Source organism: Oncorhynchus gorbuscha, linkage group LG16 (genome assembly GCF_021184085.1).
Source record: "Oncorhynchus gorbuscha isolate QuinsamMale2020 ecotype Even-year linkage group LG16, OgorEven_v1.0, whole genome shotgun sequence".
NCBI lineage: Eukaryota > Metazoa > Chordata > Actinopteri > Salmoniformes > Salmonidae > Oncorhynchus > Oncorhynchus gorbuscha.
In genome coordinates, this window is record NC_060188.1 from 29,280,825 (window position 1) to 29,302,605 (window position 21,781).

The window sequence follows — 21,781 nt, forward strand, 5'->3', positions numbered from 1 at the left end:
CACTCACAAATGTTCAAAAGGAATAGAGGCATTTCAAATGTCATAATTGTGGCTATATACAGTGCTGTAACTATGTGCAAATAATTACAGTACAAAAGGGAAAATAAATAAACATCACTCTCCCCTCTTCCCTCCACTCTCCCTCTTCATTATTCTACCAATGATCCAGCCAATGTTCTTCACTGCTGTTTCCTCTGATTGAGCTGAATACTGTATTTCTAAACTGTGTATCTGAATCCTAAAACATACAGAACATTCTCAACTGTTATTATGAAATCACAAGGTTTTGAGTGTAAATATGCTCAACTGCCACCTGGTGTCCTATCACCATACTACCGCAAACAAAGACAGTACAAAAACCTTTCAAACCATTGTCCCCATCTGATCAGCTTCCCTGCAACGATAGGGTAAGACCACAGGGTGGCAGTGTTACTTTAAGACTCCCTTTACAACTTAAACCAACTCGTTTGCGCAGACAACAGCCACTGGTACGAGAGATGAAAAAAAACACCCCACATACTCAACCTGGTTCTTCTCCTGCCATCAGTCATTTTTTGGTGGTGTCGTGGTACAACAAGCCCCACTAGCAACCAGTGGACTGTAGTCTGTAAGTCTGTAAGACGCTCCCCAGGACTTGGAGAAAGACCCAGAGTTCCTAGCTGTGCTAGACTGACCCGGTGGACCCACAGCCAACGTGCCACATGGGAGAGCAGCACGGCGGTGCCATGGAGGTTTCCTAGCGCCAGAGAGCAGCGCGGCCTAAACGCTTTAGAGGTCTGCCACCAGCAGGACAGCGTGAGTTAAGTTACTGCCATGGCAGAGTGCCAGCCCTGTGTGTGATGGCAGAGAGCCCAGCAGTGCCCAGTGATGTCATGTACAATGCTGGTTGGATGCTCTCTGCTGGGTAATGTGAGTACTACATCCGGTGACATGATAGTCTCTATTGCTAGTGGGGCTTGTTGTACTAAGGAGACATTTGACCCAAATGCCTAGTCTGGCATCTGTGGTAGATTACAAAGAGAGACTATTACAGTTTATTTTAGAGAGGTCACATTGCCTTTTTTTTGGGGGGGATGGCCAATGTGATAGAATCCTTGCAATGCTCTTCTGCCATTGTGTGTATGTGCAGTTCTAATCTCTGTCCACAAGGAGGTACTGTTGCAAAAACCACTTCAACTCAATAAACTATTTATACCCATTGGTTGATTATTGGCAGACAACGCCCAACAACACATGCCTAACCAACAATATATCGAAATCAAAACACCACAGACACTCGCACAGGCAAAATGACAAGAATAACATACATCTAGTGTAAAACACAGTGCATATTGTATTGACTTGCCTTTACAGTGCGATGTGATAGTGCCAGTTTCTCTAGTAGATTGACAGGTAGATTATACTGCACGTAGAATCAGTTTGACAGGAAAGAATCTTCTATTTGGCTCGTGTGCACGGCTTTTCTTTATCTGCGAGACAGTTGTGATTGATGCCGGGACTTATTTGCTTATCTACGTCGCTACAGTTCTGTACGGGGTGCCTGCTTTGAATGAACATTTCATTGCGTGGGCACTTGACTATATTTTCACACAGAGTTGATAATCCAGTCTCAGCGAACAGTCATGTCAAATTGGCATCAACGAACGGTAACGTTGCTGTTGATTACGAGGGATATTTCATTTAATCAGATCTTCTCTCACAAGTGAATGGATGAATGAATGTCTCTACGGTTGATTTTCTCACCCAGCTCGCTTGTTATCCACCAGGTAAACCAAACCAGTATCATCAACTAGGACCCAGTCGTAGAGGTAAAGTTCACTCCCATTTTCCCCACCCAGGTACAGACCAGAGCAGACCGTCAGAAGCAGGGCCTCTGTTTGTAGGGCCACGTGCTGCTGTCTGTCTAAGGCCCCTGTCACCTTGAAGTTCAAATCAAATCCAATTGTATTTGTCACATGCGCCGAGGTGTAGACAGGTGTAGACCTTACCGTGAAATACCCTTAACCAACAATGCAGTTCAAGAAAGAGATTTCAGAAAATATTTAGTAAATAAACTGAGGTCAAAAATAAAATAAAGTAACATGTATATATGAAACAACAAACACGTTCACCAGAAAGACACGCCTCGATTGTGTTGTTTGTCCACATCGCCCTTCTAGAGACATGTAAATCCCACGATCACAGGTTTATGGGCCTCAGCAAACAGATGGTTGACTACTTGGAGCTGGACACTAGGAGCCATGCTCTCTCGGCTTGCGGGGAGAGACGAGCTGGCTTATACAGGCCTCTTTGGTTTTAATGGCAGCCATTTTGGGTCACAAGGATGTTTTCAACTGACATGTGATCTGCCAGTTTCAAGCCTTCTCACAAGCTGTCTTGGAGATGGTTTTATTGCGTAGCTGACGTTTGTGTTTGCGTAGGTTTCACTTTTTGGGGATATTGGAGAGGGTTGTATGAGACTTCTGCTGTCTTACCCTTCAAATAAAAATACGAAGTAAATATTTTTTTGCCCCGTCATTGTATGTGTCTGAACGTGTGTGTTGTATATTCAGGTGAGCGATATTGACACACAACATGTTGACATCCAACAATGATGCCAATACAAATTGAAGCCATGAAGATCCACTTCCATAAAGCATCCGAGGGCTAAGCCTTTTGGTTACATTTTGGTCCTACTTCTGAGGGAATATTGAAAACTATAACGCCAGGCATGATGAAAATCGACGTGACACAACATGATATCTAATGGCGTGCAGATCTCCGGTATAACCATAAACAACTGTCGTCCTCTCTAACCTCTCAAGGCTTTGCATAGTTGGTATTACCAAGCCTCCTGTCTGACTGGACCAGCAGACACGGTGAACGTGTTGGCAGAGTGATTTGGCAGAACATGTGACGGGTCGAGCGGATCTACTGAGCGTCTATCTACGCTCTTCTCGTCTCACTGTCACCCTGGTTGTGTTTGCCCAAGGCCCAGTGGGCGGAGTCTATAGTGTTCAACACAGCTGAGTGTGTATTTGTGTGACAGGAGGAGGGACAAAGGTTGTACCTGTAGCTCTACACCTGACTATCAGAGAGAGAGAGAGAGAGAGAGAGAGGGAGAGAGAGAGAGAATAGACTGAACAGGGGAGGACGAAGAAGACGAAGGGAAGGACAGCAGTAAAAGGACAAGAGTGGAAGAGGATTCTAGAGTGGATATTGGAGTGGGAATGATCTGATATTTGAATCAATGAATTTGGCTTTGCTAGCAGGGTTTCTCCCATAAACTATTAAGCTTTGGGAGGAAGGTCGCCTCCAGATCTCTACATATACACAGGTGAGGTTATTGCAGACACACACACACACACACACAGTATTGTACAATCACCTTGTGGGGACACACAATTCAGTCCCATTCAAAATCTTATTTTCCCTAGCCCCTAACCTTAAACCTAACGCTAACCTTAACCCTAAACTTGGCCCTAGCTCCTAAACCTAAAACTAACCCAGGCTCCTAACCCTAACCCTAAAACTAACCCAGGCTCCTAACCCTAACCCTAAAACTAACCCAGGCTCCTAACCCTAACCCTAACCCTAACCCTAACCCTAACCCTAACCCTAACCCTAACCCTAATCCTAATCCTAACCCTAAAACTAACCCAGGCTCCTAACCCTAACACTAATTCTAACTTTAACCCTAAACCCCCAACCAATAGCATTTAAGTTTGTGGGGACCAACAACATCTTTTGTTTGTTTACTATTCTTGTGAACACACACACACACACACACACACACACACACACACACACACACACACACACACACACACACACACACACACACACACACACACACACACACACACACACACACACACACACACACACACACACACACACACACACACACACACACACACACACACACACACACACCCTAAGCTGTACCTTGACAGTACACAATTAACAACATTTTGCCAGATGTACAGCAAGATTGCAATAACAAAATATGGATGATCAAATTTGAAGAGCTTGTTGTATCTTTCTCCACAACGTCAAATGTTGTGCACCCTTCACACAACATACCTAATTCAGACGGACACCTCTTAAACTGACTGAAAGTGGACTTCAGACACGATAGGCTTCCTTGGGGCCCCTCCAGTTAGCAATGAGGACCTTTGAACGCTGAGCCTGTTGACCATACACACACTGAGTAAACACTAAGCTGTTAGCACACACTGCACCTAACTGATTGCACTGTGCCTTGGTGACCGTATACCAATGTGTCTACATCTGTATGGATTCAATACAAACGCTCCCGCAAAACTACGTCAACTGTAAAATACCAACATGACACAGACGTTTGCGTAACTCGCCTTGACATCTTACTCTTCGCTAATAAGTAATAAGTATAATCTTAGTCACGGCATCAATTTAACATACACCAAAACACGTATAGTATATCCTTAGAGGGCTTGACCACTGCCCTAATGGCCAGCATATTGGCCACTGTTGTGTCAAAGCCTACTTAATGCAATAGTTTGACAGATGCACGAGAAGTGAGGTTGTCATTTTAAGGGACTTTCCCCTGATGCTTGACCATGCTCCACATTTCGTAAATATTTGAATTCCCAGATAAGAGTCTAATGTTTGCATGGGAATGAAGCTATAGGCTTTATTGCAGACAGAGTTATCACCAAAGGTGACTTTCCTATCAGTGGCGTTAACCCCAGTCTGCACACACAGGTGGATGTTTACCATAGCGTAGACTTTCCACATGACTGGAAGGACAGAGTGTACGGTGATACGGTCTCACTAGAAATCTGGGCTCTAAGCGCAGGTTTCCTACCTGTAATGGAGTGAAATTGTGATTCTGATTGTTTGATCGATTTTCTGGATAAGGAATATGGACATGATCATTGTTACCTTGAAGGGATTGCCTCTGGCCTTGCCTTTGGCCATTCCAAATAGTCATGCAACACAGCCACAGCCATGAAATGAATGAATCTCTGTGACGCAGTGGGTAGTGGGTGCGGAGTCAGAAGGCAGAAGGTACAGAACAATACTTTCATTTCCGGCACAGAGAAAATAGCACACGGCCAATACAGGGCGCACATAAACGACCGGCACAAAACCAGCACCTAACCATTCCGGAGAAAAACCAAAACTGAAACTCACTACCACACACAAACACAGAGGAAAAATAAGCCCGCACAAAGAGCAGGCGGGCCTTACCGGCCTAAATAGCCCAACTAAAAACCTAAACAAGAAACAGGTGTAACCAATAAGACAAAACCAATAGAAAAGGGAAAAGGGATCGGTGGCGGCTAGTAGACCGGTGACGACGACCGCCGAGGGCCGCCCAAACTGGAAGTGGAGCCACCTCTGTCGTGACATTCTCTAAAATGGAGATTTCACGTTTCCTTATGGAATTCCTCATGACATCATTTAATCCAACTCAGTACTTGGAGCTTTACTGGAAGGAACCTTGTCTGCTGAGCTGGACTGGCTGTATCAACGACTAGTCCAGGACATGGTCCCGCTACCCGACGGAGGTTCTGCTCTGAGGAGGGGGTGATGTGGGAAATCTAGGTTACTGATGGCTAAAGGACAAGAGGTGGATGGAATGACGGAAAGACAGACAGGGTGGATGACCTGAGAATGAGCTATGTTGAATGTCGCTGACTGACTGGCATTCCAATGGGCAATATAATGGGCAATATAATGGGCAATATAATGGGCAATATAATGGGCAATATAATGGGCAATATAATGGGCAATATAATGGGCAATATAATGGGCAATAGAACTAATAAGGAAAAGCGCTTGAGAAGGGTCATAAAATGGGTTGCACTTTGACTGTATGATAACCACCCACACATAGGGCAGTACTACGAAGTCCGGTGACTGACGTATGTGTTAGTAAACCCAGATAAGCAATTTATCCTTACAAATATGTCAGCTTGAATAACAATTTACCAGTAAACTATCAACTGTAAACAAGAAATGATCTCACCGAAAGCCAGATATTTAAGACGGGACATATCTTAGACGGACTATTATGCTGAGGCAGATAAAAAGACGCCCAGACTAGCTTTGCCTCTGAACCCTGGCAGGAAACCAGTCAAAGGAACTCAAACATTAACATGTTGGCCAAGTGTATCCACTGTTTTGTCATGAGAGAAGAAAATCTGTCTTCGCTTCCGCTTGTTCATCTACACACGCAAACCCAACCCTCAGCTATCAGGCCAAAAGTCACTAGATTCAGTGGTGTAAAGTGCTTAAGTAGGTATATATATATATTTTAGGGGGGTATCTGTACTTTTCTTTACTAGTTATATTTTTTGACAACTTTTACTTTTACTCCACTACATTCCTAAAGAAAATAATGTACTTTTTACTCCATACATTTTCCATGTCACCCAAAAGTACTCATTACATTTTGAATGCTTAGCAGGACAGGAAAATTGTCAAGTTCATGCACTTATCAAGAGAACATCCCTGGTCATCCCTACTGCCTCTGATCTGGCGGACTCACTAAACACAAATGCTTCGTTTGTAAATGATGTCTGAGTGTTGGACTGTGCTCCCGGTTATCCGTACATTTTAAAAACAAGAAAACCGTGTCGTCTGGTTTCCTCAATATAAGACATTAAATGATTTATACTTTTACTTATAATACTTAAGTACATTTAAAACCAAATACTTTTAGACTTTTACTCAAGTCGAATTTTACTGGGTGACTTTCCCTTTTTCTTGAGTATTTAAAAAAAAAAGAAGGAATCTTTACGTTTACTTAAGTATGAAAATTGGGTACTTTTTCCACCACTGATCAGCACCCAAACAGATCACCAAAATTACATGAGCATATTCCACGGCGTTGCTAGGCGACCGACGGGTAACAGTCTACTCCCTTCTTCTGGGCGGGAGAGTGGCACCAAGCAGAGGCTTTATCTGTGTGCAGCGAGGGCAGAGCAGTATGTGTTCGTGTATGTTTGTGTTAGCGTGTGTGTGTGTGTGTGTTTGTGTTAGCGTGTGTGTGTGTGTGTTTGTGTTAGTGAATGTGTGTGTGTGTGTGTGTGTTTGTGTTAGCGTGTGTGTGTGTTTGTGTTAGAGTATGTGTGTGTGTGTGTTTGTGTTAGCGTGTGTGTATGTGTGTGTGTGTGTATGTTTGTGTTAGCGTGTGTGTGTGTGTGTATGTTTGTGTTAGCGTGTGTGTGTGTGTGTGTATGTTTGTTAGCGTGTGTGTGTGTGTTTGTGTTAGCGTGTGTGTGTATGTTTGTGTTAGCGTATGTGTGTGTGTGTGTGTATGTTTGTGTTAGCGTATGTGTGTGTGTGTGTGTATGTTTGTGTTAGCGTGTGTGTGTGTGTGTGTCTATTTTTACGTTTACTACATGTTTGCTATATGTGTGTCCCGCCATTTGCATGTGTGTGTTCGACCTTCGCCTTTGTCTGCGCTTCACATAGTTAGTCTGGTCTTCATGTTCTAGATGTCCATTTGTGTTGATACAGTATGTGTGTCGGTAAATCAGTACATGTTTGCTAAAGTGGGAAGGTTTACTTGTGGTAAAAACCCACAGGACAGACAATACAACCTGCTCTGCCTGTATTACACAATGAGCTGCCAAACGCCTCCCACGACTTCTACAGTCCGAGCAAAGAGCACTTAACCTGCGCTGACACACTACAAAACACATGATTTCTGGAAGTCCCTTTGGTATTTGTTCCCAGAACGTTTTACCTGGAGTTTATAAAGCTTTTCACTCTCTAACACCAGGGTACTTTTCAGTCTAGTCCTAACAGGGACACTTCCGTTGAGATGAAACACTAAACTGAAACTTCCTGTTGAAAGAATTATTCTAATGACTGGTTGGATGTGAACCAAGGCCAGGGGAATTTCAGCTGGAAACAGAAGTATATTAATGATCAGAAATGACTGCATCAGAATGGAACAAACCCCAATCTCAGGTTTGCATCAGCAGTAGTCGATGTAGAAGCAGTAGTAGTCATATCTATTGTGATAGTGGTGGCAACAATGGTAGAGGGACTGATAATGGCAGTAGTAGTCATATCTATTGTGATAGTGGTGGCAACAATGGTAGAGGGACTGATAATGGCAGTAGTAGTCATATCTATTGTGATAGTGGTGGCAACAATGGTAAAGGGATTGATAATGGCAGTAGTAGTCATATCTATTGTGATAGTGGTGGCAACAATGGTAGAGGGACTGATAATGGCAGTAGTAGTCATATCTATTGTGATAGTGGTGGCAACAATGGTAGAGGGACTGATAATGGCAGTAGTAGTGACAATGGTAGAGGGACTGATAATGGCAGTAGTAGTCATATCTATTGTGATAGTGGTGGCAACAATGGTAGAGGGACTGATAATGGCAGTAGTAGTGACAATGGTAGAGGGACTGATAATGGCAGTAGTAGTCATATCAATTGTGATAGTGGTGAGTGGTGGCAACAATGGTAGAGGGACTGATAATGGCAGTAGTAGTGACAATGGTAAAGGGATTGATAATGGCAGTAGTAGTCATATCTATTGTGATAGTGGTGGCAACAATGGTAGAGGGATTGATAATGGCAGTAGTAGTCATATCTATTGTGATAGTGGTGGCAACAATGGTAGAGGGATTGATAATGGCAGTAGTAGTGACAGTAGTAGTGACAATGGTAAAGGGACTGATAATGGCAGTAGTAGTGACAATGGTAGAGGGACTGATAATGGCAGTGTAGTGGCAGACAATGGTAAACTGATAATGGCACAATGGTATAATGGCAGTAGTAGTGGCAGAAGTAGTGACAATGGTAAAGGGACTGATAATGGCAGTAGTAGTGGCAGAAGTAGTGACAATGGTAAAGGGATTGATAATGGCAGTAGTAGTCATATCTATTGTGATAGTGGTGGCAAGTAGTGACAATGGTAGAGGGACTGATAATGGCAGTAGTAGTCATATCTATTGTGATAATGTGTAGTGGCAACAATGGTAGAGGGACTGATAATGGCAGTAGTAGTGACAATGGTAGAGGGACTGATAATGGCAGTAGTAGTCATATGACAATGGTGGGACTGATAATGGTGGTGACAATGGTAGAGGGACTGAATGGCAGTAGTAGTGGCAGACAATGGTAAAGGGACTGATAATGGCAGTAGTAGTGACAATGGTAGAGGGACTGATAATGGCAGTAGTAGTGGCAGTAGACAATGGTAGAGGGACTGATAATGGCAGTAGTAGTGAAATGGTAGAGGGACTGATAATGGCAGTAGTAGTGGCATAAGTAGTGACAATGGTAAAGGGATGATAATGGGTGGCAACAATGGTAGAGGAATTGATAATGGCAGTAGTAGTGACAATGGTAGAGGGACTGATAATGGCAGTAGTAGTGGCAGAAGTAGTGACAATGGTAAAGGGATTGATAATGGCAGTAGTAGTCATATCTATTGTGATAGTGGTGGCAACAATGGTAGAGGGATTGATAATGGCAGTAGTAGTGACAGTAGTAGTGACAATGGTAAAGGGACTGATAATGGCAGTAGTAGTGGCAGAAGTAGTGACAATGGTAGAGGGACTGATAATGGCAGTAGTAGTGGCAGAAGTAGTGACAATGGTAGTGACAATGGGACTGATAATGGCAGTAGTAGTAAAGGGACTGATAATGACAATGGTAGAGGGACTGATAATGGCAGTAGTAGATAGAGGGCAGTGGCAGAAGTAGTGACAATGGTAAAGGGACTGATAATGGCAGTAGTAGTGGCAGAAGTAGTGACAATGGTAAAGGGACTGATAATGGCAGTAGTAGTGGCAGAAGTAGTGACAATGGTAAAGGGACTGATAATGGCAGTAGTAGTGGGCAGTGGCAAGTAGTGACAATGGTAAAGGGACTGATAATGGCAGTAGTAGTGGCAGAAGTAGTGACAATGGTAAAGGGACTGATAATGGCAGTAGTAGTGGCAGAAGTAGTGACAATGGTAAAGGGACTGATAATGGCAGTAGTAGTGGCAGAAGTAGTGACAATGGTAAAGGGATTGATAATGGCAGTAGTAGGTAGAGGGACAGTCAATGGTAGAGGGACTGATAATGGCATAGTAGTGGCAGTAGTACAATGGTAAAGGGACTGATAATGGCAGTAGTAGTGACAATGGTAGTAGTGAGAAGTAGTGACAATGGTAAAGGGACTGATAATGGCAGTAGTAGTGGCAGTAGTAGTGACAATGGTAGAGGGACTGATAATGGCAGTAGTAGTGGCAGAAGTAGTGACAATGGTAAAGGGACTGATAATGGCAGTAGTAGTGGCAGAAGTAGTGACAATGGTAAAGGGACTGATAATGGCAGTAGTAGTGGCAGAAGTAGTGACAATGGTAGAGGGACTGATAATGGCAGTAGTAGTGGCATAATGGCAGTAGTGACAATGGTAAAGGGACTGATAATGGCAGTAGTAGTGGCAGAAGTAGTGACAATGGTAAAGGGACTGATAATGGCAGTAGTAGTGGCAGAAGTAGTGACAATGGTAAAGGGACTGATAATGGCAGTAGTAGTGGCAGAAGTAGTGACAATGGTAAAGGGACTAATGATAATGGCAGTGAGGTAGAGGAATGATAATGTGATAATGGCAGTAGTAGTGGCAGAAGTAGTGACAATGGTAGAGGGACTGATAATGGCAGTAGTAGTGGCAGAAGTAGTGACAATGGTAGAGGGATTGATAATGGCAGTAGTAGTGGCAGAAGTAGTGACAATGGTAAAGGGACTGATAATGGCAGTAGTAGTGGCAGAAGTAGTGACAATGGTAGAGGGACTGATAATGGCAGTAGTAGTGGCAGAAGTAGTGACAATGGTAAAGGGACTGATAATGGCAGTAGTAGTGGCAGAAGTAGTGACAATGGTAGAGGGATTGATAATGGCAGTAGTAGTGGCAGAAGTAGTGACAATGGTAAAGGGACTGATAATGGCAGTAGTAGTGGCAGAAGTAGTGACAATGGTAGAGGGACTGATAATGGCAGTAGTAGTGGCAGAAGTAGTGACAATGGTAGAGGGACTGATAATGGCAGTAGTAGTGGCAGAAGTAGTGACAATGGTAGAGGGACTGATAATGGCAGTAGTAGTGGCAGAAGTAGTGACAATGGTAGAGGAATTGATAATGGCAGTAGTAGTGACAATGGTAGAGGGACTGATAATGGCAGTAGTAGTGGCAGAAGTAGTGACAATGGTAAAGGGACTGATAATGGCAGTAGTAGTGGCAGAAGTAGTGACAATGGTAGAGGGACTGATAATGGCAGTAGTAGTGGCAGAAGTAGTGACAATGGTAAAGGGACTGATAATGGCAGTAGTAGTGGCAGAAGTAGTGACAATGGTAGAGGGATAATGGCAGTGATAATGGCAGTAGTAGTGGCAGAAGTAGTGACAATGGTAAAGGGACTGATAATGGCAGTAGTAGTGGCAGAAGTAGTGACAATGGTAGAGGGACTGATAATGATAATGGCAGTAGTAGTGGCAGAAGTAGTGACAATGGTAGAGGGACTGATAATGGCAGTAGTAGTGGCAGAAGTAGTGACAATGGTAAAGGGACTGATAATGGCAGTAGTAGTGGCAGAAGTAGTGACAATGGTAGAGGGACTGATAATGGCAGTAGTAGTGGCAGAAGTAGTGACAATGGTAGAGGGACTGATAATGGCAGTAGTAGTGACAATGGTAGAGGGACTGATAATGGCAGTAGTAGTGGGTAAAGGGACTGATAATAGTAGTGGCAGAAGTAGTGACAATGGTAGAGGGACTGATGATAATGGCAGTAGTAGTGACAGTGACAATGGTAAAGGGACTGATAATGGCAGTAGTAGTGGCAGAAGTAGTGACAATGGTAGAGGGACTGATAATGGCAGTAGTAGTGGCAGAAGTAGTGACAATGGTAAAGGGACTGATAATGGCAGTAGTAGTGGCAGAAGTAGTGACAATGGTAGACAATGGATAATGGCAGTAGTAGTGATACAATGGTAGAGGGACTGATAATGGCAGTAGTAGTGGCAGAAGTAGTGACAATGGTAAAGGGACTTGATAATGGCAGTAGTAGTGGCAGAAGTAGTGACAATGGTAAAGGGACTGATAATGGCAGTAGTAGTGGTAAAGGGACATAATGGCAGTAGTAGTGGCAGAAGTAGTGACAATGGTAGAGGGATTGATAATGGCAGTAGTAGTGGCAGAAGTAGTGACAATGGTAAAGGGACTGATAATGGCAATAGTAGTGGCAGAGTAGTAGTGACAATGGTAAAGGGACTGATAATGGCAGTAGTAGTGGCAGAAGTAGTGACAATGGTAAAGGGACTGATAATGGCAGTAGTAGTGGCAGAAGTAGTGACAATGGTAGAGGGACTGATAATGGCAGTAGTAGTGGCAGAAGTAGTGACAATGGTAGAGGGACTGATAATGACAATGGCAGAAGTAGTGACAATGGTAGAGGAATAAATGGCAGTAGTAGTGGCAGAAGTAGTGACAATGGTAAAGGGACTGATAATGGCAGTAGTAGTGGCAGAAGTAGTGACAATGGTAGAGGGACTGATAATGGCAGTAGTAGTAGCAGAAGTAGTGACAATGGTAGAGGGACTGATAATGGCAGTAGTAGTGACAGAAGTAGTGACAATGTTAGCACGGCACTTGCTATTCAAAGAGCAGCACCTCAGTACCAGAGATTTGGGCAACCCGTGAGTGTTACCCCATCGTAGAAAGGGTTTAGCTGAAATATGAGGTGCTGTATTAGCAGCCAGCACGTTTAGCTTGGACAACACACAATAGGAGTAACCCAATCACCAGCGGTGCCCTGTCATCACTCCACCATATGGTGCCTATTGAGTTCCCCTGAAATATTCAGGAGAGCTCAGTCTGTTCCCCCTGACACAGATCTATCTGACACAGATCGATCTGAGCTGGGCAGTGTTGGGAGTCAGGTTACTGTGGTTAGTGCTTATGGTAAGAGGTGTGGCAGGAGTTTGAATGGGGAATGGGAAGGGAGTAGTGAGGGGATTTACCCTCCCTCTCTGAGAGGTCATGACTCATGTTTGATCCATCTTCATTGTAAACGTTGGAGCTATAAAGCTACAGTTAACTAACTTATTACTAAACTTCTCTCGCTCTTTCTCTCCCTACACCAACCCAAGGCCCCTCCATTCTTACATCCCGCTCTCCCTCCTCTCTCTGTGTGTGGTCATGGCTGACCCATCGCCTGGCTGGTGGAAGCTCACCTTCCTACGTAAGAAGAAGTCGGAGCCCAAGGTACTGTACGAGATCCCAGCGGAGTACGGCAGCAATACCACATCCCACGGCGGAGCCCCTGGGCCAGTAGAGGGCGCCACAGAGGACAGCCAGTTGAACGCCCGTCTGGAGAGGATAGTGGATAAGACCACTACCAAGGGACGCCATGTCAAAGTGTCCCACTCAGGACGTTTTAAAGAGAAGAAGAAGGTCAGGGCCACGTTAGCAGAAACCCCCGATCTGTTCCCTGGTCACGAGCCTAGCAACGAGAACCTCTGAGCTGGGAAACAAAGTTCACACACACACACATGCACACACACCAAAAATGAATGGCTTTCTCTATTAAACCAATTCATGCACACTCAAACACAGAAGACGTTCTCTGCCTCTCCCTCATTGGTCACACCATTTCATACGGTGCCCTCTATCACACTCAGTAACACTCATAGAGATGGAGGGCAGTGCATCCCATTGGGACATGTCGTCTGTGTCAATCCAGCCAGAGGTCTTTGTTCTCTATTCCCTATTAATGTGGGACTGACTGGGAGTCTTTGTATGCATCTTGGTATCACACTCTCTCTGTATCTTCCATCTATATCCAGTGGAAGAATGGGACACCTGATTCTCCCCTGTCTGTCTGCTTCATACCTAGGCCATGTTTACATGAACAGACGACCTTCAATGAGGTGCTATTAGTCATCTTCGGTTTTAAATATTCAACAGATCACAGGAACAGAGAGGAGTTTCAGGGCATGCGTATTACATTGTACAGTCATTGTGCGGTACAGAATGTGTACTTTACTGGTGTTGTTAAGTTTGTCATCTGTACAAAGCAAATAGGTAACGTATGAAACAGATGTTTGCATAACAGCTTTATGACCTAGAGGACATGGTTACTGACTGTTGGAGGTTGACTGGTTTCCATAGCGGCAGACTGTGTCACGTGTCATTCACAAACATGTCACCTCAAAAATCAATTGTTCTAAAATCAATTGTTCTAAAACTAACCTGAGTTTTAAAACCTGAGTATATATATATATATATATATATATATATATATATACTTGTTTTAATTTTTTTATTTATAAAAAAACAATAGACTTCTCTATCCCTTTAAAATTTAATCTCAAACTAGACAAACATTTACGTTTTTCTTTGAATTGCACTTTCTAATGTAAAAGTCAAGGACTGCTTCATAGATAGACTGCAAGGTTTCAACACAAGTTCTTTGCATTTCTCCAGTGTTGCTTTAGTATTTGCAAGATATTGGCAGACGCTGAAGCCAAAACAAAAGCAGAAATGGAAGAGGAAGCGAGACACCCCAATTGCTGATTTTTTCTGGTTCAGTGAAAGTCAATGAAGTACTGTAAGTAGACCAGACCTAGCTGCTATTGCATTGGTGGCTATGGGAGACACACCCAGTTAAGTAGACCAGAACTGACTATTTATTTTCGATGGTAGAAGGCCTGAGTGAACTCTCTTCATTTGTCCACCATCTTTGCTAAAACTACACATGAGATCTCTCCTCTACAAAGACTGAAAAAGTATCTTTCATTTCATTTTCACCTTCTACACTTAATGACAAAAATCCCTTTCATTGAAAGGGTGCTGTACATTTGGAATAATTTTGTAAAATGAATGCAGACTTGTTTTATAAATAAAATATACATATGATTTTATTGAAATGCTTAAGGTTCTCTCTTGTGTTACTGTGAACTCATTCCATGACCTCTTATAGGATGATAATGATCATGCAAAACAGTGCGACAAAAACAACAACACAGAGTTACACATAAACAAATGTACAGTCAGTAACACAAAATAAAATAAAAATCTATGTACAGTGTGTGCAGATGTAGAAGGGTAGAGAGGTAGGTAATAAATAGGCCATAGAGGCAAAAATAATTACAGTTTAGCATTAACACTGGAGTGATAGATGTGCAGATGATGATGTGCAAGTAGAGATACCGGAGTGCAAAAGAGCAAGAGGGTAAGTAATAATATGGGGATGAGGTGGTCCGGTGTGCTATTTACAGATGGGCTGTGTACAGGTACAGTGATCAGTAAGCTGCTCAGACAGCTGAAGCTTAAAGTTAGAGAGGGAGATATAAGACTCCAGCTTCAGAGATTTTTGCAATTCTTTCCAGTCATTGGCAGCAGAAAACTGGAAGGAAAGGCAGCCAAAGTAAGTGTTGGCTTTGGGGACGACCAGTGAAGTATACCTGCCGGAGCGCGTGCTATGGGTGGGTGTTGCTATGGTGACCAGTGAGCTGAGATACTGCTGGGCTTTACCTAGCAAAGACTTACAGATGACCTGGAGCCAATGGGTTTGGCGACGGATATGTAGTGAGGTCCAGCCAACGAGAGCATACAGGTCGCAGTGGTGGGTAGTATATGGGGCTTTGGTGATAAAACAGTTAGTGATGCCCTCTAGTGGGAACAAGCCCAATGTTTATCTCAAAGTTGGCACATTCGATCTAGACAGAAGGGTTGGGGTCAATTCCATTTGAATTCCAGTCAATTCAGAAAGTAAATCAAAATCAAATTCTACATTTCCCTTATTGAAAAGCATTGAAGAGATTTAGAATTGGAATTTCAGGGTACTTGCTGAATTGACTGGAATTGAAATGGAATTGACCCCAACCCTGCTAGGCAGGGTCTATTATGGCAGAGGATCCCAAACTGTTAATTCCCATGAACCCTTCAGGAACATGAAACAATACACATTTAACAACTTATACTATGTATCAGTTATACAATATTAATACATGCCATTTTGATGCTAATACTGCCCTTTGGACCTGCATATCCAGGCTCATTGGGTGTGTAGGTAGTCCTACTATGATCAAAATTGTATTTGTAAATTATATTATGGATTATAAAGGATGGAATATCCTGTACATTAAAATATAATATCATACATTTAATACACTTGTACAATAAAATATCCTATGGCTATGATCCAACATTTGACAAAGTCTGTTATGGCAATCGACTACCACCAGAGGGCAGTGATAAGGCAGGGAACTCAGAGCCATACCCAAAACTCCTTTGACAGAGAAAGATAGAGAGAGAAATAAAGAGAGAGAGAAAGAAAGAAAAATAGAAACAGACAGAGATAAGGGGAGAAGTTCATTCGAGGAGCAACAAGGGATGATAAAATAGAATGAATGACACTGAAGAGGCACATTGACAAAAAGGAAAATGAATGTGTGCCTGTGTGAAAGAAGCTAGGAATGAGTAGCAGAGGTAAATAAGGTCTGATGACATGGAGTCTGAGCTTGCTAAACATATCAAGGATCTCGTGGACCAGTTTCATGGGCTTAGTAGCCTCAAATGCAGAGAACTTGCTTACGAATTGGCACATCGAATCAACAGTCAAGAAATAGAAGGATAAGTTATATTGAACAGAGGACAGTAATACTGAACAAAAATATAAACACAATATGCAACAATTTCAAAGATTTAAACTGAGTTACAGTTCATATAAGGAATTCAGTCATTTGAAATAAATACATTAGGCCCTAATCTATGGATTTCACATGACTGGGAACACAGATATGTATCTGTTGGACACAAATAATTTAAGAAAAACTAGGGGAGTGGATCAGAAAACCAGTCAGTATCTGATGTGACCATTTGCCTCATGCAATGCGACACATCTCCTTCGAATAGTGTTGACCAGGCTGTTGATTGTGGCCTGTGGAATGCTGTCCCACTCCTCTTCTTTAATGGCTGTGTGAAGTAGATGGATATTGGCGGGAACTGGAACACGCTGTCGTACACCTTGATCTAGAGCATCTCAAACCTGCTCAATGGGTGACAAGTCTGGTGAGTATGCAGGTCATAGAAGAACTGCGACATTTTCAGGTTCCAGGAATGGTGTACACATCCTTGTAACATGGGACCGTGCATTATAATGCTGAAACATGAGGTGATGGCGGCGGATGAATGGCACGATAAGGGGCCTCGGGATTTCGTCACGGTATCTCCGTGCATACAAATTTCCATAGAGAAAAATGCAATTGAGTTCATTGTTCGTAGCTAATGCCTGCCCATACCATACCCCCAGTGCCGCCATGGGGAAAACTGTTCACAACGTTGACATCAGCAAACCGCTAGCCCACACAACGCGATACATGTGTTCTGCGGTTGTGAGGCCGGTTGGACGTTCTGCCAAAATCTTTAAAACAACATCGGCACGCCAACGAGTTTCTTATGGTAGAGAAAGATATTTACATTCAGTTCTCTGGCAACATCTCTGGTGGACATTCCTGCAGTCAGCATGGCAATTGCAAAACTCCCTCCAAATTGAGACATCTGTGGCATTGTGTTGTGTGACAAAACTGCACATTTTAGAGTGGCCTTTTACTGTCCCCAGCACAAGGTGCACATGTGTAATGATCATGCTGTTTAATCAGCTTCATGATATGCCACACCTGTCAGGTGTGGCAAATGAGAAATGCTCACTAACAGAGATGTAAACATATTTTTTGAACAACATGTTAAAGAAATAAGCTTTTTGCACGTTTCGGGGATCTTTTAATTCAGCCCATGAAACAGCGGACCTACACTTTGCATGTTGTGTTTATATTTTTGTTCAGTATATATCTGAATGTAGGCATAGGAACACTCTCTCAAAATGCAAATTCATTATTTAAAAATCATACAATGTGATTTTCTGGATTTTTGTTTTAGATTCTGTCTCTCACAGTTGAAGTGTACCTATGATGAAAATTACAGACCTCTACATGCTTTGTAAGTAGGAAAACCTGCAAAATCGGCAGTGTATCAAATAATTGTTCTCCCCACTGTATGTTGTTCTCAACATCAAGCTGGAGAGATTCCACATTAAATGAGCCAGGACTACAGTTTACTGTAAGCGCACTCTTCCCGTGGACTTTTTACATCCAAGTACTGAGCGAACTACCTGTCATTTTATCTTCAGTTGAGGTGGAGAAAAATGCTGTCAGTTGACAGATATGTAAGACGTTAAACAACTGAACTCTACAGACATGTGTTTTTGGCTTTGTGTTTCTTTAGTAACTGTACAGTAGCTAATCATCAGTGATCGGGCCTTTAGGCGATATCAACACTTGTGAAGCATCCCACCTTTCCCTTCCACCAACTAGTTGTGGTATGGAGGTTACCAAATGGATGTGTTGTCACGTTTATGTATAAAGTACTTGACGTGCAGTGTGTGTGTGTGTGTGTGTGTGTGTGTGTGTGTGTGTGTGTGTGTGTGTGTGTGTGTGTGTGTGTGTGTGTGTGTGTGTGTGTGTGTGTGTGTGTGTGTGTGTGTGTGTGTGTGTGTGTGTGTGTGTGTGTGTGTGTGTGTAAGTTGGACGTTCAAGGGTTTTAAGGTCAGGGTGTAGAAAATAAATGCTGTAGGTCAAGTAAGTTATATGTAAGGCCACTTAACCAAGGTCAGGTCACAGGTGAGTGGATGGGTTGACCCCTGTTTATCCGCATGTCGGACACCTTAATCATAAACTCCAAGAAAACAAAATGCAACTGATATGGAAAATGTATGTCTGTCATAAATGTAGCATTTTTACAGGAACAACTGCTGGTCATACATCACAACTTACTCACGCTGGTTTACTCACGCTAGTTTACTCACGCTAGCTTACTCACGCTAGTTTACTCACGCTAGTTTACTCACGCTAGCTTACTCACGCTAGCTTACTCAGTCAATATATTCCAGTACACTGGCTCAGGCAAAGAGACACACCATTGTAGGCCTACATAAGGTCCATACACCCTCCTCGGCTCTGTACAACTGTCCCACTGGGCACAGATGTCAATTAAACATCTATTCCACGTCGTGCCTTTCTTGTGAAGCTGGAAATGTATGTAGTTATTTGCCAGAGGACCTCACGTCTTTAAACCAGGTGTCATTGTCTGGCTACAGGAATTCCACGTTGGTGGAAACAACGTTTATTCAACCAGTGTGTGCCCAGTGGGGTCTTACAGACAGACTTCAACCGTTAGCAATATCAGATTTCTCTCACAACAAAATATTACTGTCAATATGTTTATCCTGTGGTGGAAAAAGTACCAAACTGTCGAACTTGAGTAAATGTAAAGATACCTGAATAGAAAATTACTCAAGTAAAGGTAGTCACCCAGTAAAATTCTACTTGAGAAAAAGTCTAAAAGTATTTGGTTTAAAATATACTTAAATATCAGAATTTTTTTATTTCTTATATTAAGGAAACCAGATGGCACCATTTTCTTGTTTTTTATTTATTTACGGAAAGCCACGGGCACACTTCAACATTCAGACATAATTTACAAACGAAGCATGCGTGTTTAGTGAGCCTCCAGATCAGAGGCATTAGGGATGACCAGGGAGGTTCTCTTAAGAAGTATTTGTGAATTAGACTATTTTTCTGTCCTGCTGAGCATTCAAAATGTAATGAGTACTTTTGGGTGTCAAGGAAAATGTATGGAGTAAATAGTACAATATTTTCTTTAGGAATGTAGTGAAGTAAAAGTAAAAGTAGTCAAAAGATTAATAGTAAAGTAAAGCACAGATGCCCAAAAAACTACTAAAGTAGTATTTTTACTAAAGTACTTTAGACCACTGTCGTTTATCATATAATGCATATACACAACTTCTAAGATCACCTATTCTGAAATGTTTAACTCAGATTGGACTTTTATCTCACCTGTATTATTAGATTGGCTACTGTACTCATGCGTGTGTATTTCAGTGAATGTGCTATAAGTGTTTCCAAATAATGGATATACGGCTTTGAGTTGTACTCACTGTGTCAGTGGTGTAAAGTACTTAAGTAAAATTACTTTAAAGTACTACTCATGTCGTTTTTTGGGGTATCTGTACTTTGCTTTACTATTTATATTTTTGACAACTTTGACTTTTACTCCACTACATTCCTAATGAAAATAATGTACTTTTTACTCCTTATATTTTACCTGACACCCAAAAGTACTCGTTACATTTTGAATGCTTAGCAGCACAGGAAAATTGTCCAATTCGCACACTTACCAAGAGAAGATCCCTGGTCACCCCTACTGCCTCTGATCTGGTGGATTCACTAAACACAAATGCTTTGTTTGTAAATGATGTCCGGGTGTTGGAGTGTGCCCCTGGCACATTTGTCTGTAAAAAAAATAAAATTATATATATATATATATATATATATATATATATATATATATATATATATATATTTTTTTTTTAATATATTTATATATATATATAAATTGTGCCGTCTGGTTTGCTTAATATAAGGAATGTGAAATGATAATACTTTTACTTTTGTTAAGTATATTTAAATCCAAATATTTCTAGACTTTTACTCAAGTAGTATTTTGCTGGGTGACTTTCCCTTTTACTTGACTCATTTTCTATTAAGGTACTTTTACTTAAGCATGACAATTAGGTACTTTTTCCACCACTGATCTGTGTGTATTTAGATGTATACACATACATTTTTTTCCATGAGTGTGTAAAGCCTGTGTGTAGTCCCGTGCGGCTCAGTTGGTAGAGAATGGCACTTACAACGCCAGGGTTGTGGTTTCGATTACCACAGGGGACACGTTCAAATGAAAATACTTTGCACTCACTATTATAAGTTGCTCTGGATAAGAGTGTCTGCTAAATTACTCAAATGTAGCCAACACATGTGACCACATACTCAGCAGCACTGCATACATGAATGTACCTAAGTTGAGATGCACATCCTCTGATACTCCTGTCAACAGTTGAGGGAGAGAATACCTTACATTCCTTCACATTGCTAGGGCAACTCTCATTGGCCCATTCTAGGCCCTGTGCTTGGTGGCAGTGGCATGGGCTTATGCTTGAGGCGTTGGTCATACCGGTTTAGCAAGGCCCAGGCATCATATTAACAGTGCATCTTGTGTGTAACTATCACTAGATTTCTCCTGGCTGGTTCATGAGAGAGAAGTTTACTATGTGAAGAGTCACTGCCTATCTTGCATGGATGTGATTAAATAATAATAACACCACATTGGAGTGTCTTTTTGTTTATGAGGAAAAGTTAGGTGTTTTATTTCCCCCCCCAAACAACACCAAACAAATGCTATCTTTTTACAAAATAAAAAAAAATACTCTTCTGTGTGACTTCATTTTGTAAACATGTGGTTTATTAGGTCTACTCTGGTAAACAATATTGTCATTTAAAATATTTTACTAGTGAATATAACATACAATTCTTAAAATGAATAAACCAATAGCCGAATAATTGACTAATTGTACTGACTAATTCGTGCAAAGTCAATCAAATCATGTGTCACAACATTGATGTAAAAATGATCTGTTAAATTCATGTTATCTTTCTCTGATGCGTCAGGAATTTGGAGACGTAAGGGTTAATAACTAGTGCGTGTTTTGACAACTGGGAAGTCAGAAAAAAACTAATTCCGTCTTGGAATTCCGAGTTGGATTTTTCCCAGTCGGAGTTAATTTTTGCCGAGTCCCAGTTGTATTGAACACACTGAAGTTGGACATTTCCGAGTTCACAGTTGTTTTGAACGAGGCATATGGATTGGGCACACCTTTCT

General features: G+C 42.0%; 1 protein-coding gene across 1 annotated transcript; it reads left to right on the top strand.

Annotated features, from left to right (window-relative positions):
* The first annotated feature begins 3,069 nt into the window (after positions 1–3,069).
* On the top strand, positions 3,070–14,904 carry LOC124000621 (proline-rich protein 15-like protein A). The gene is made up of 2 exons (XM_046307136.1): positions 3,070–3,316; positions 13,132–14,904. Exon 2 carries the CDS (start codon positions 13,181–13,183, stop codon positions 13,502–13,504), a length of 324 nt encoding a protein of 107 aa, XP_046163092.1. The 5' UTR covers positions 3,070–3,316; positions 13,132–13,180; the 3' UTR covers positions 13,505–14,904.
* Positions 14,905–21,781: the final 6,877 nt, after the last annotated feature.

Bases quoted from the DNA above. Each gene is read 5' to 3' on its own strand.
- LOC124000621 (XM_046307136.1), top strand. From the start codon at position 13,181: ATGGCTGACCCATCGCCTGGCTGGTGGAAGCTCACCTTCCTACGTAAG.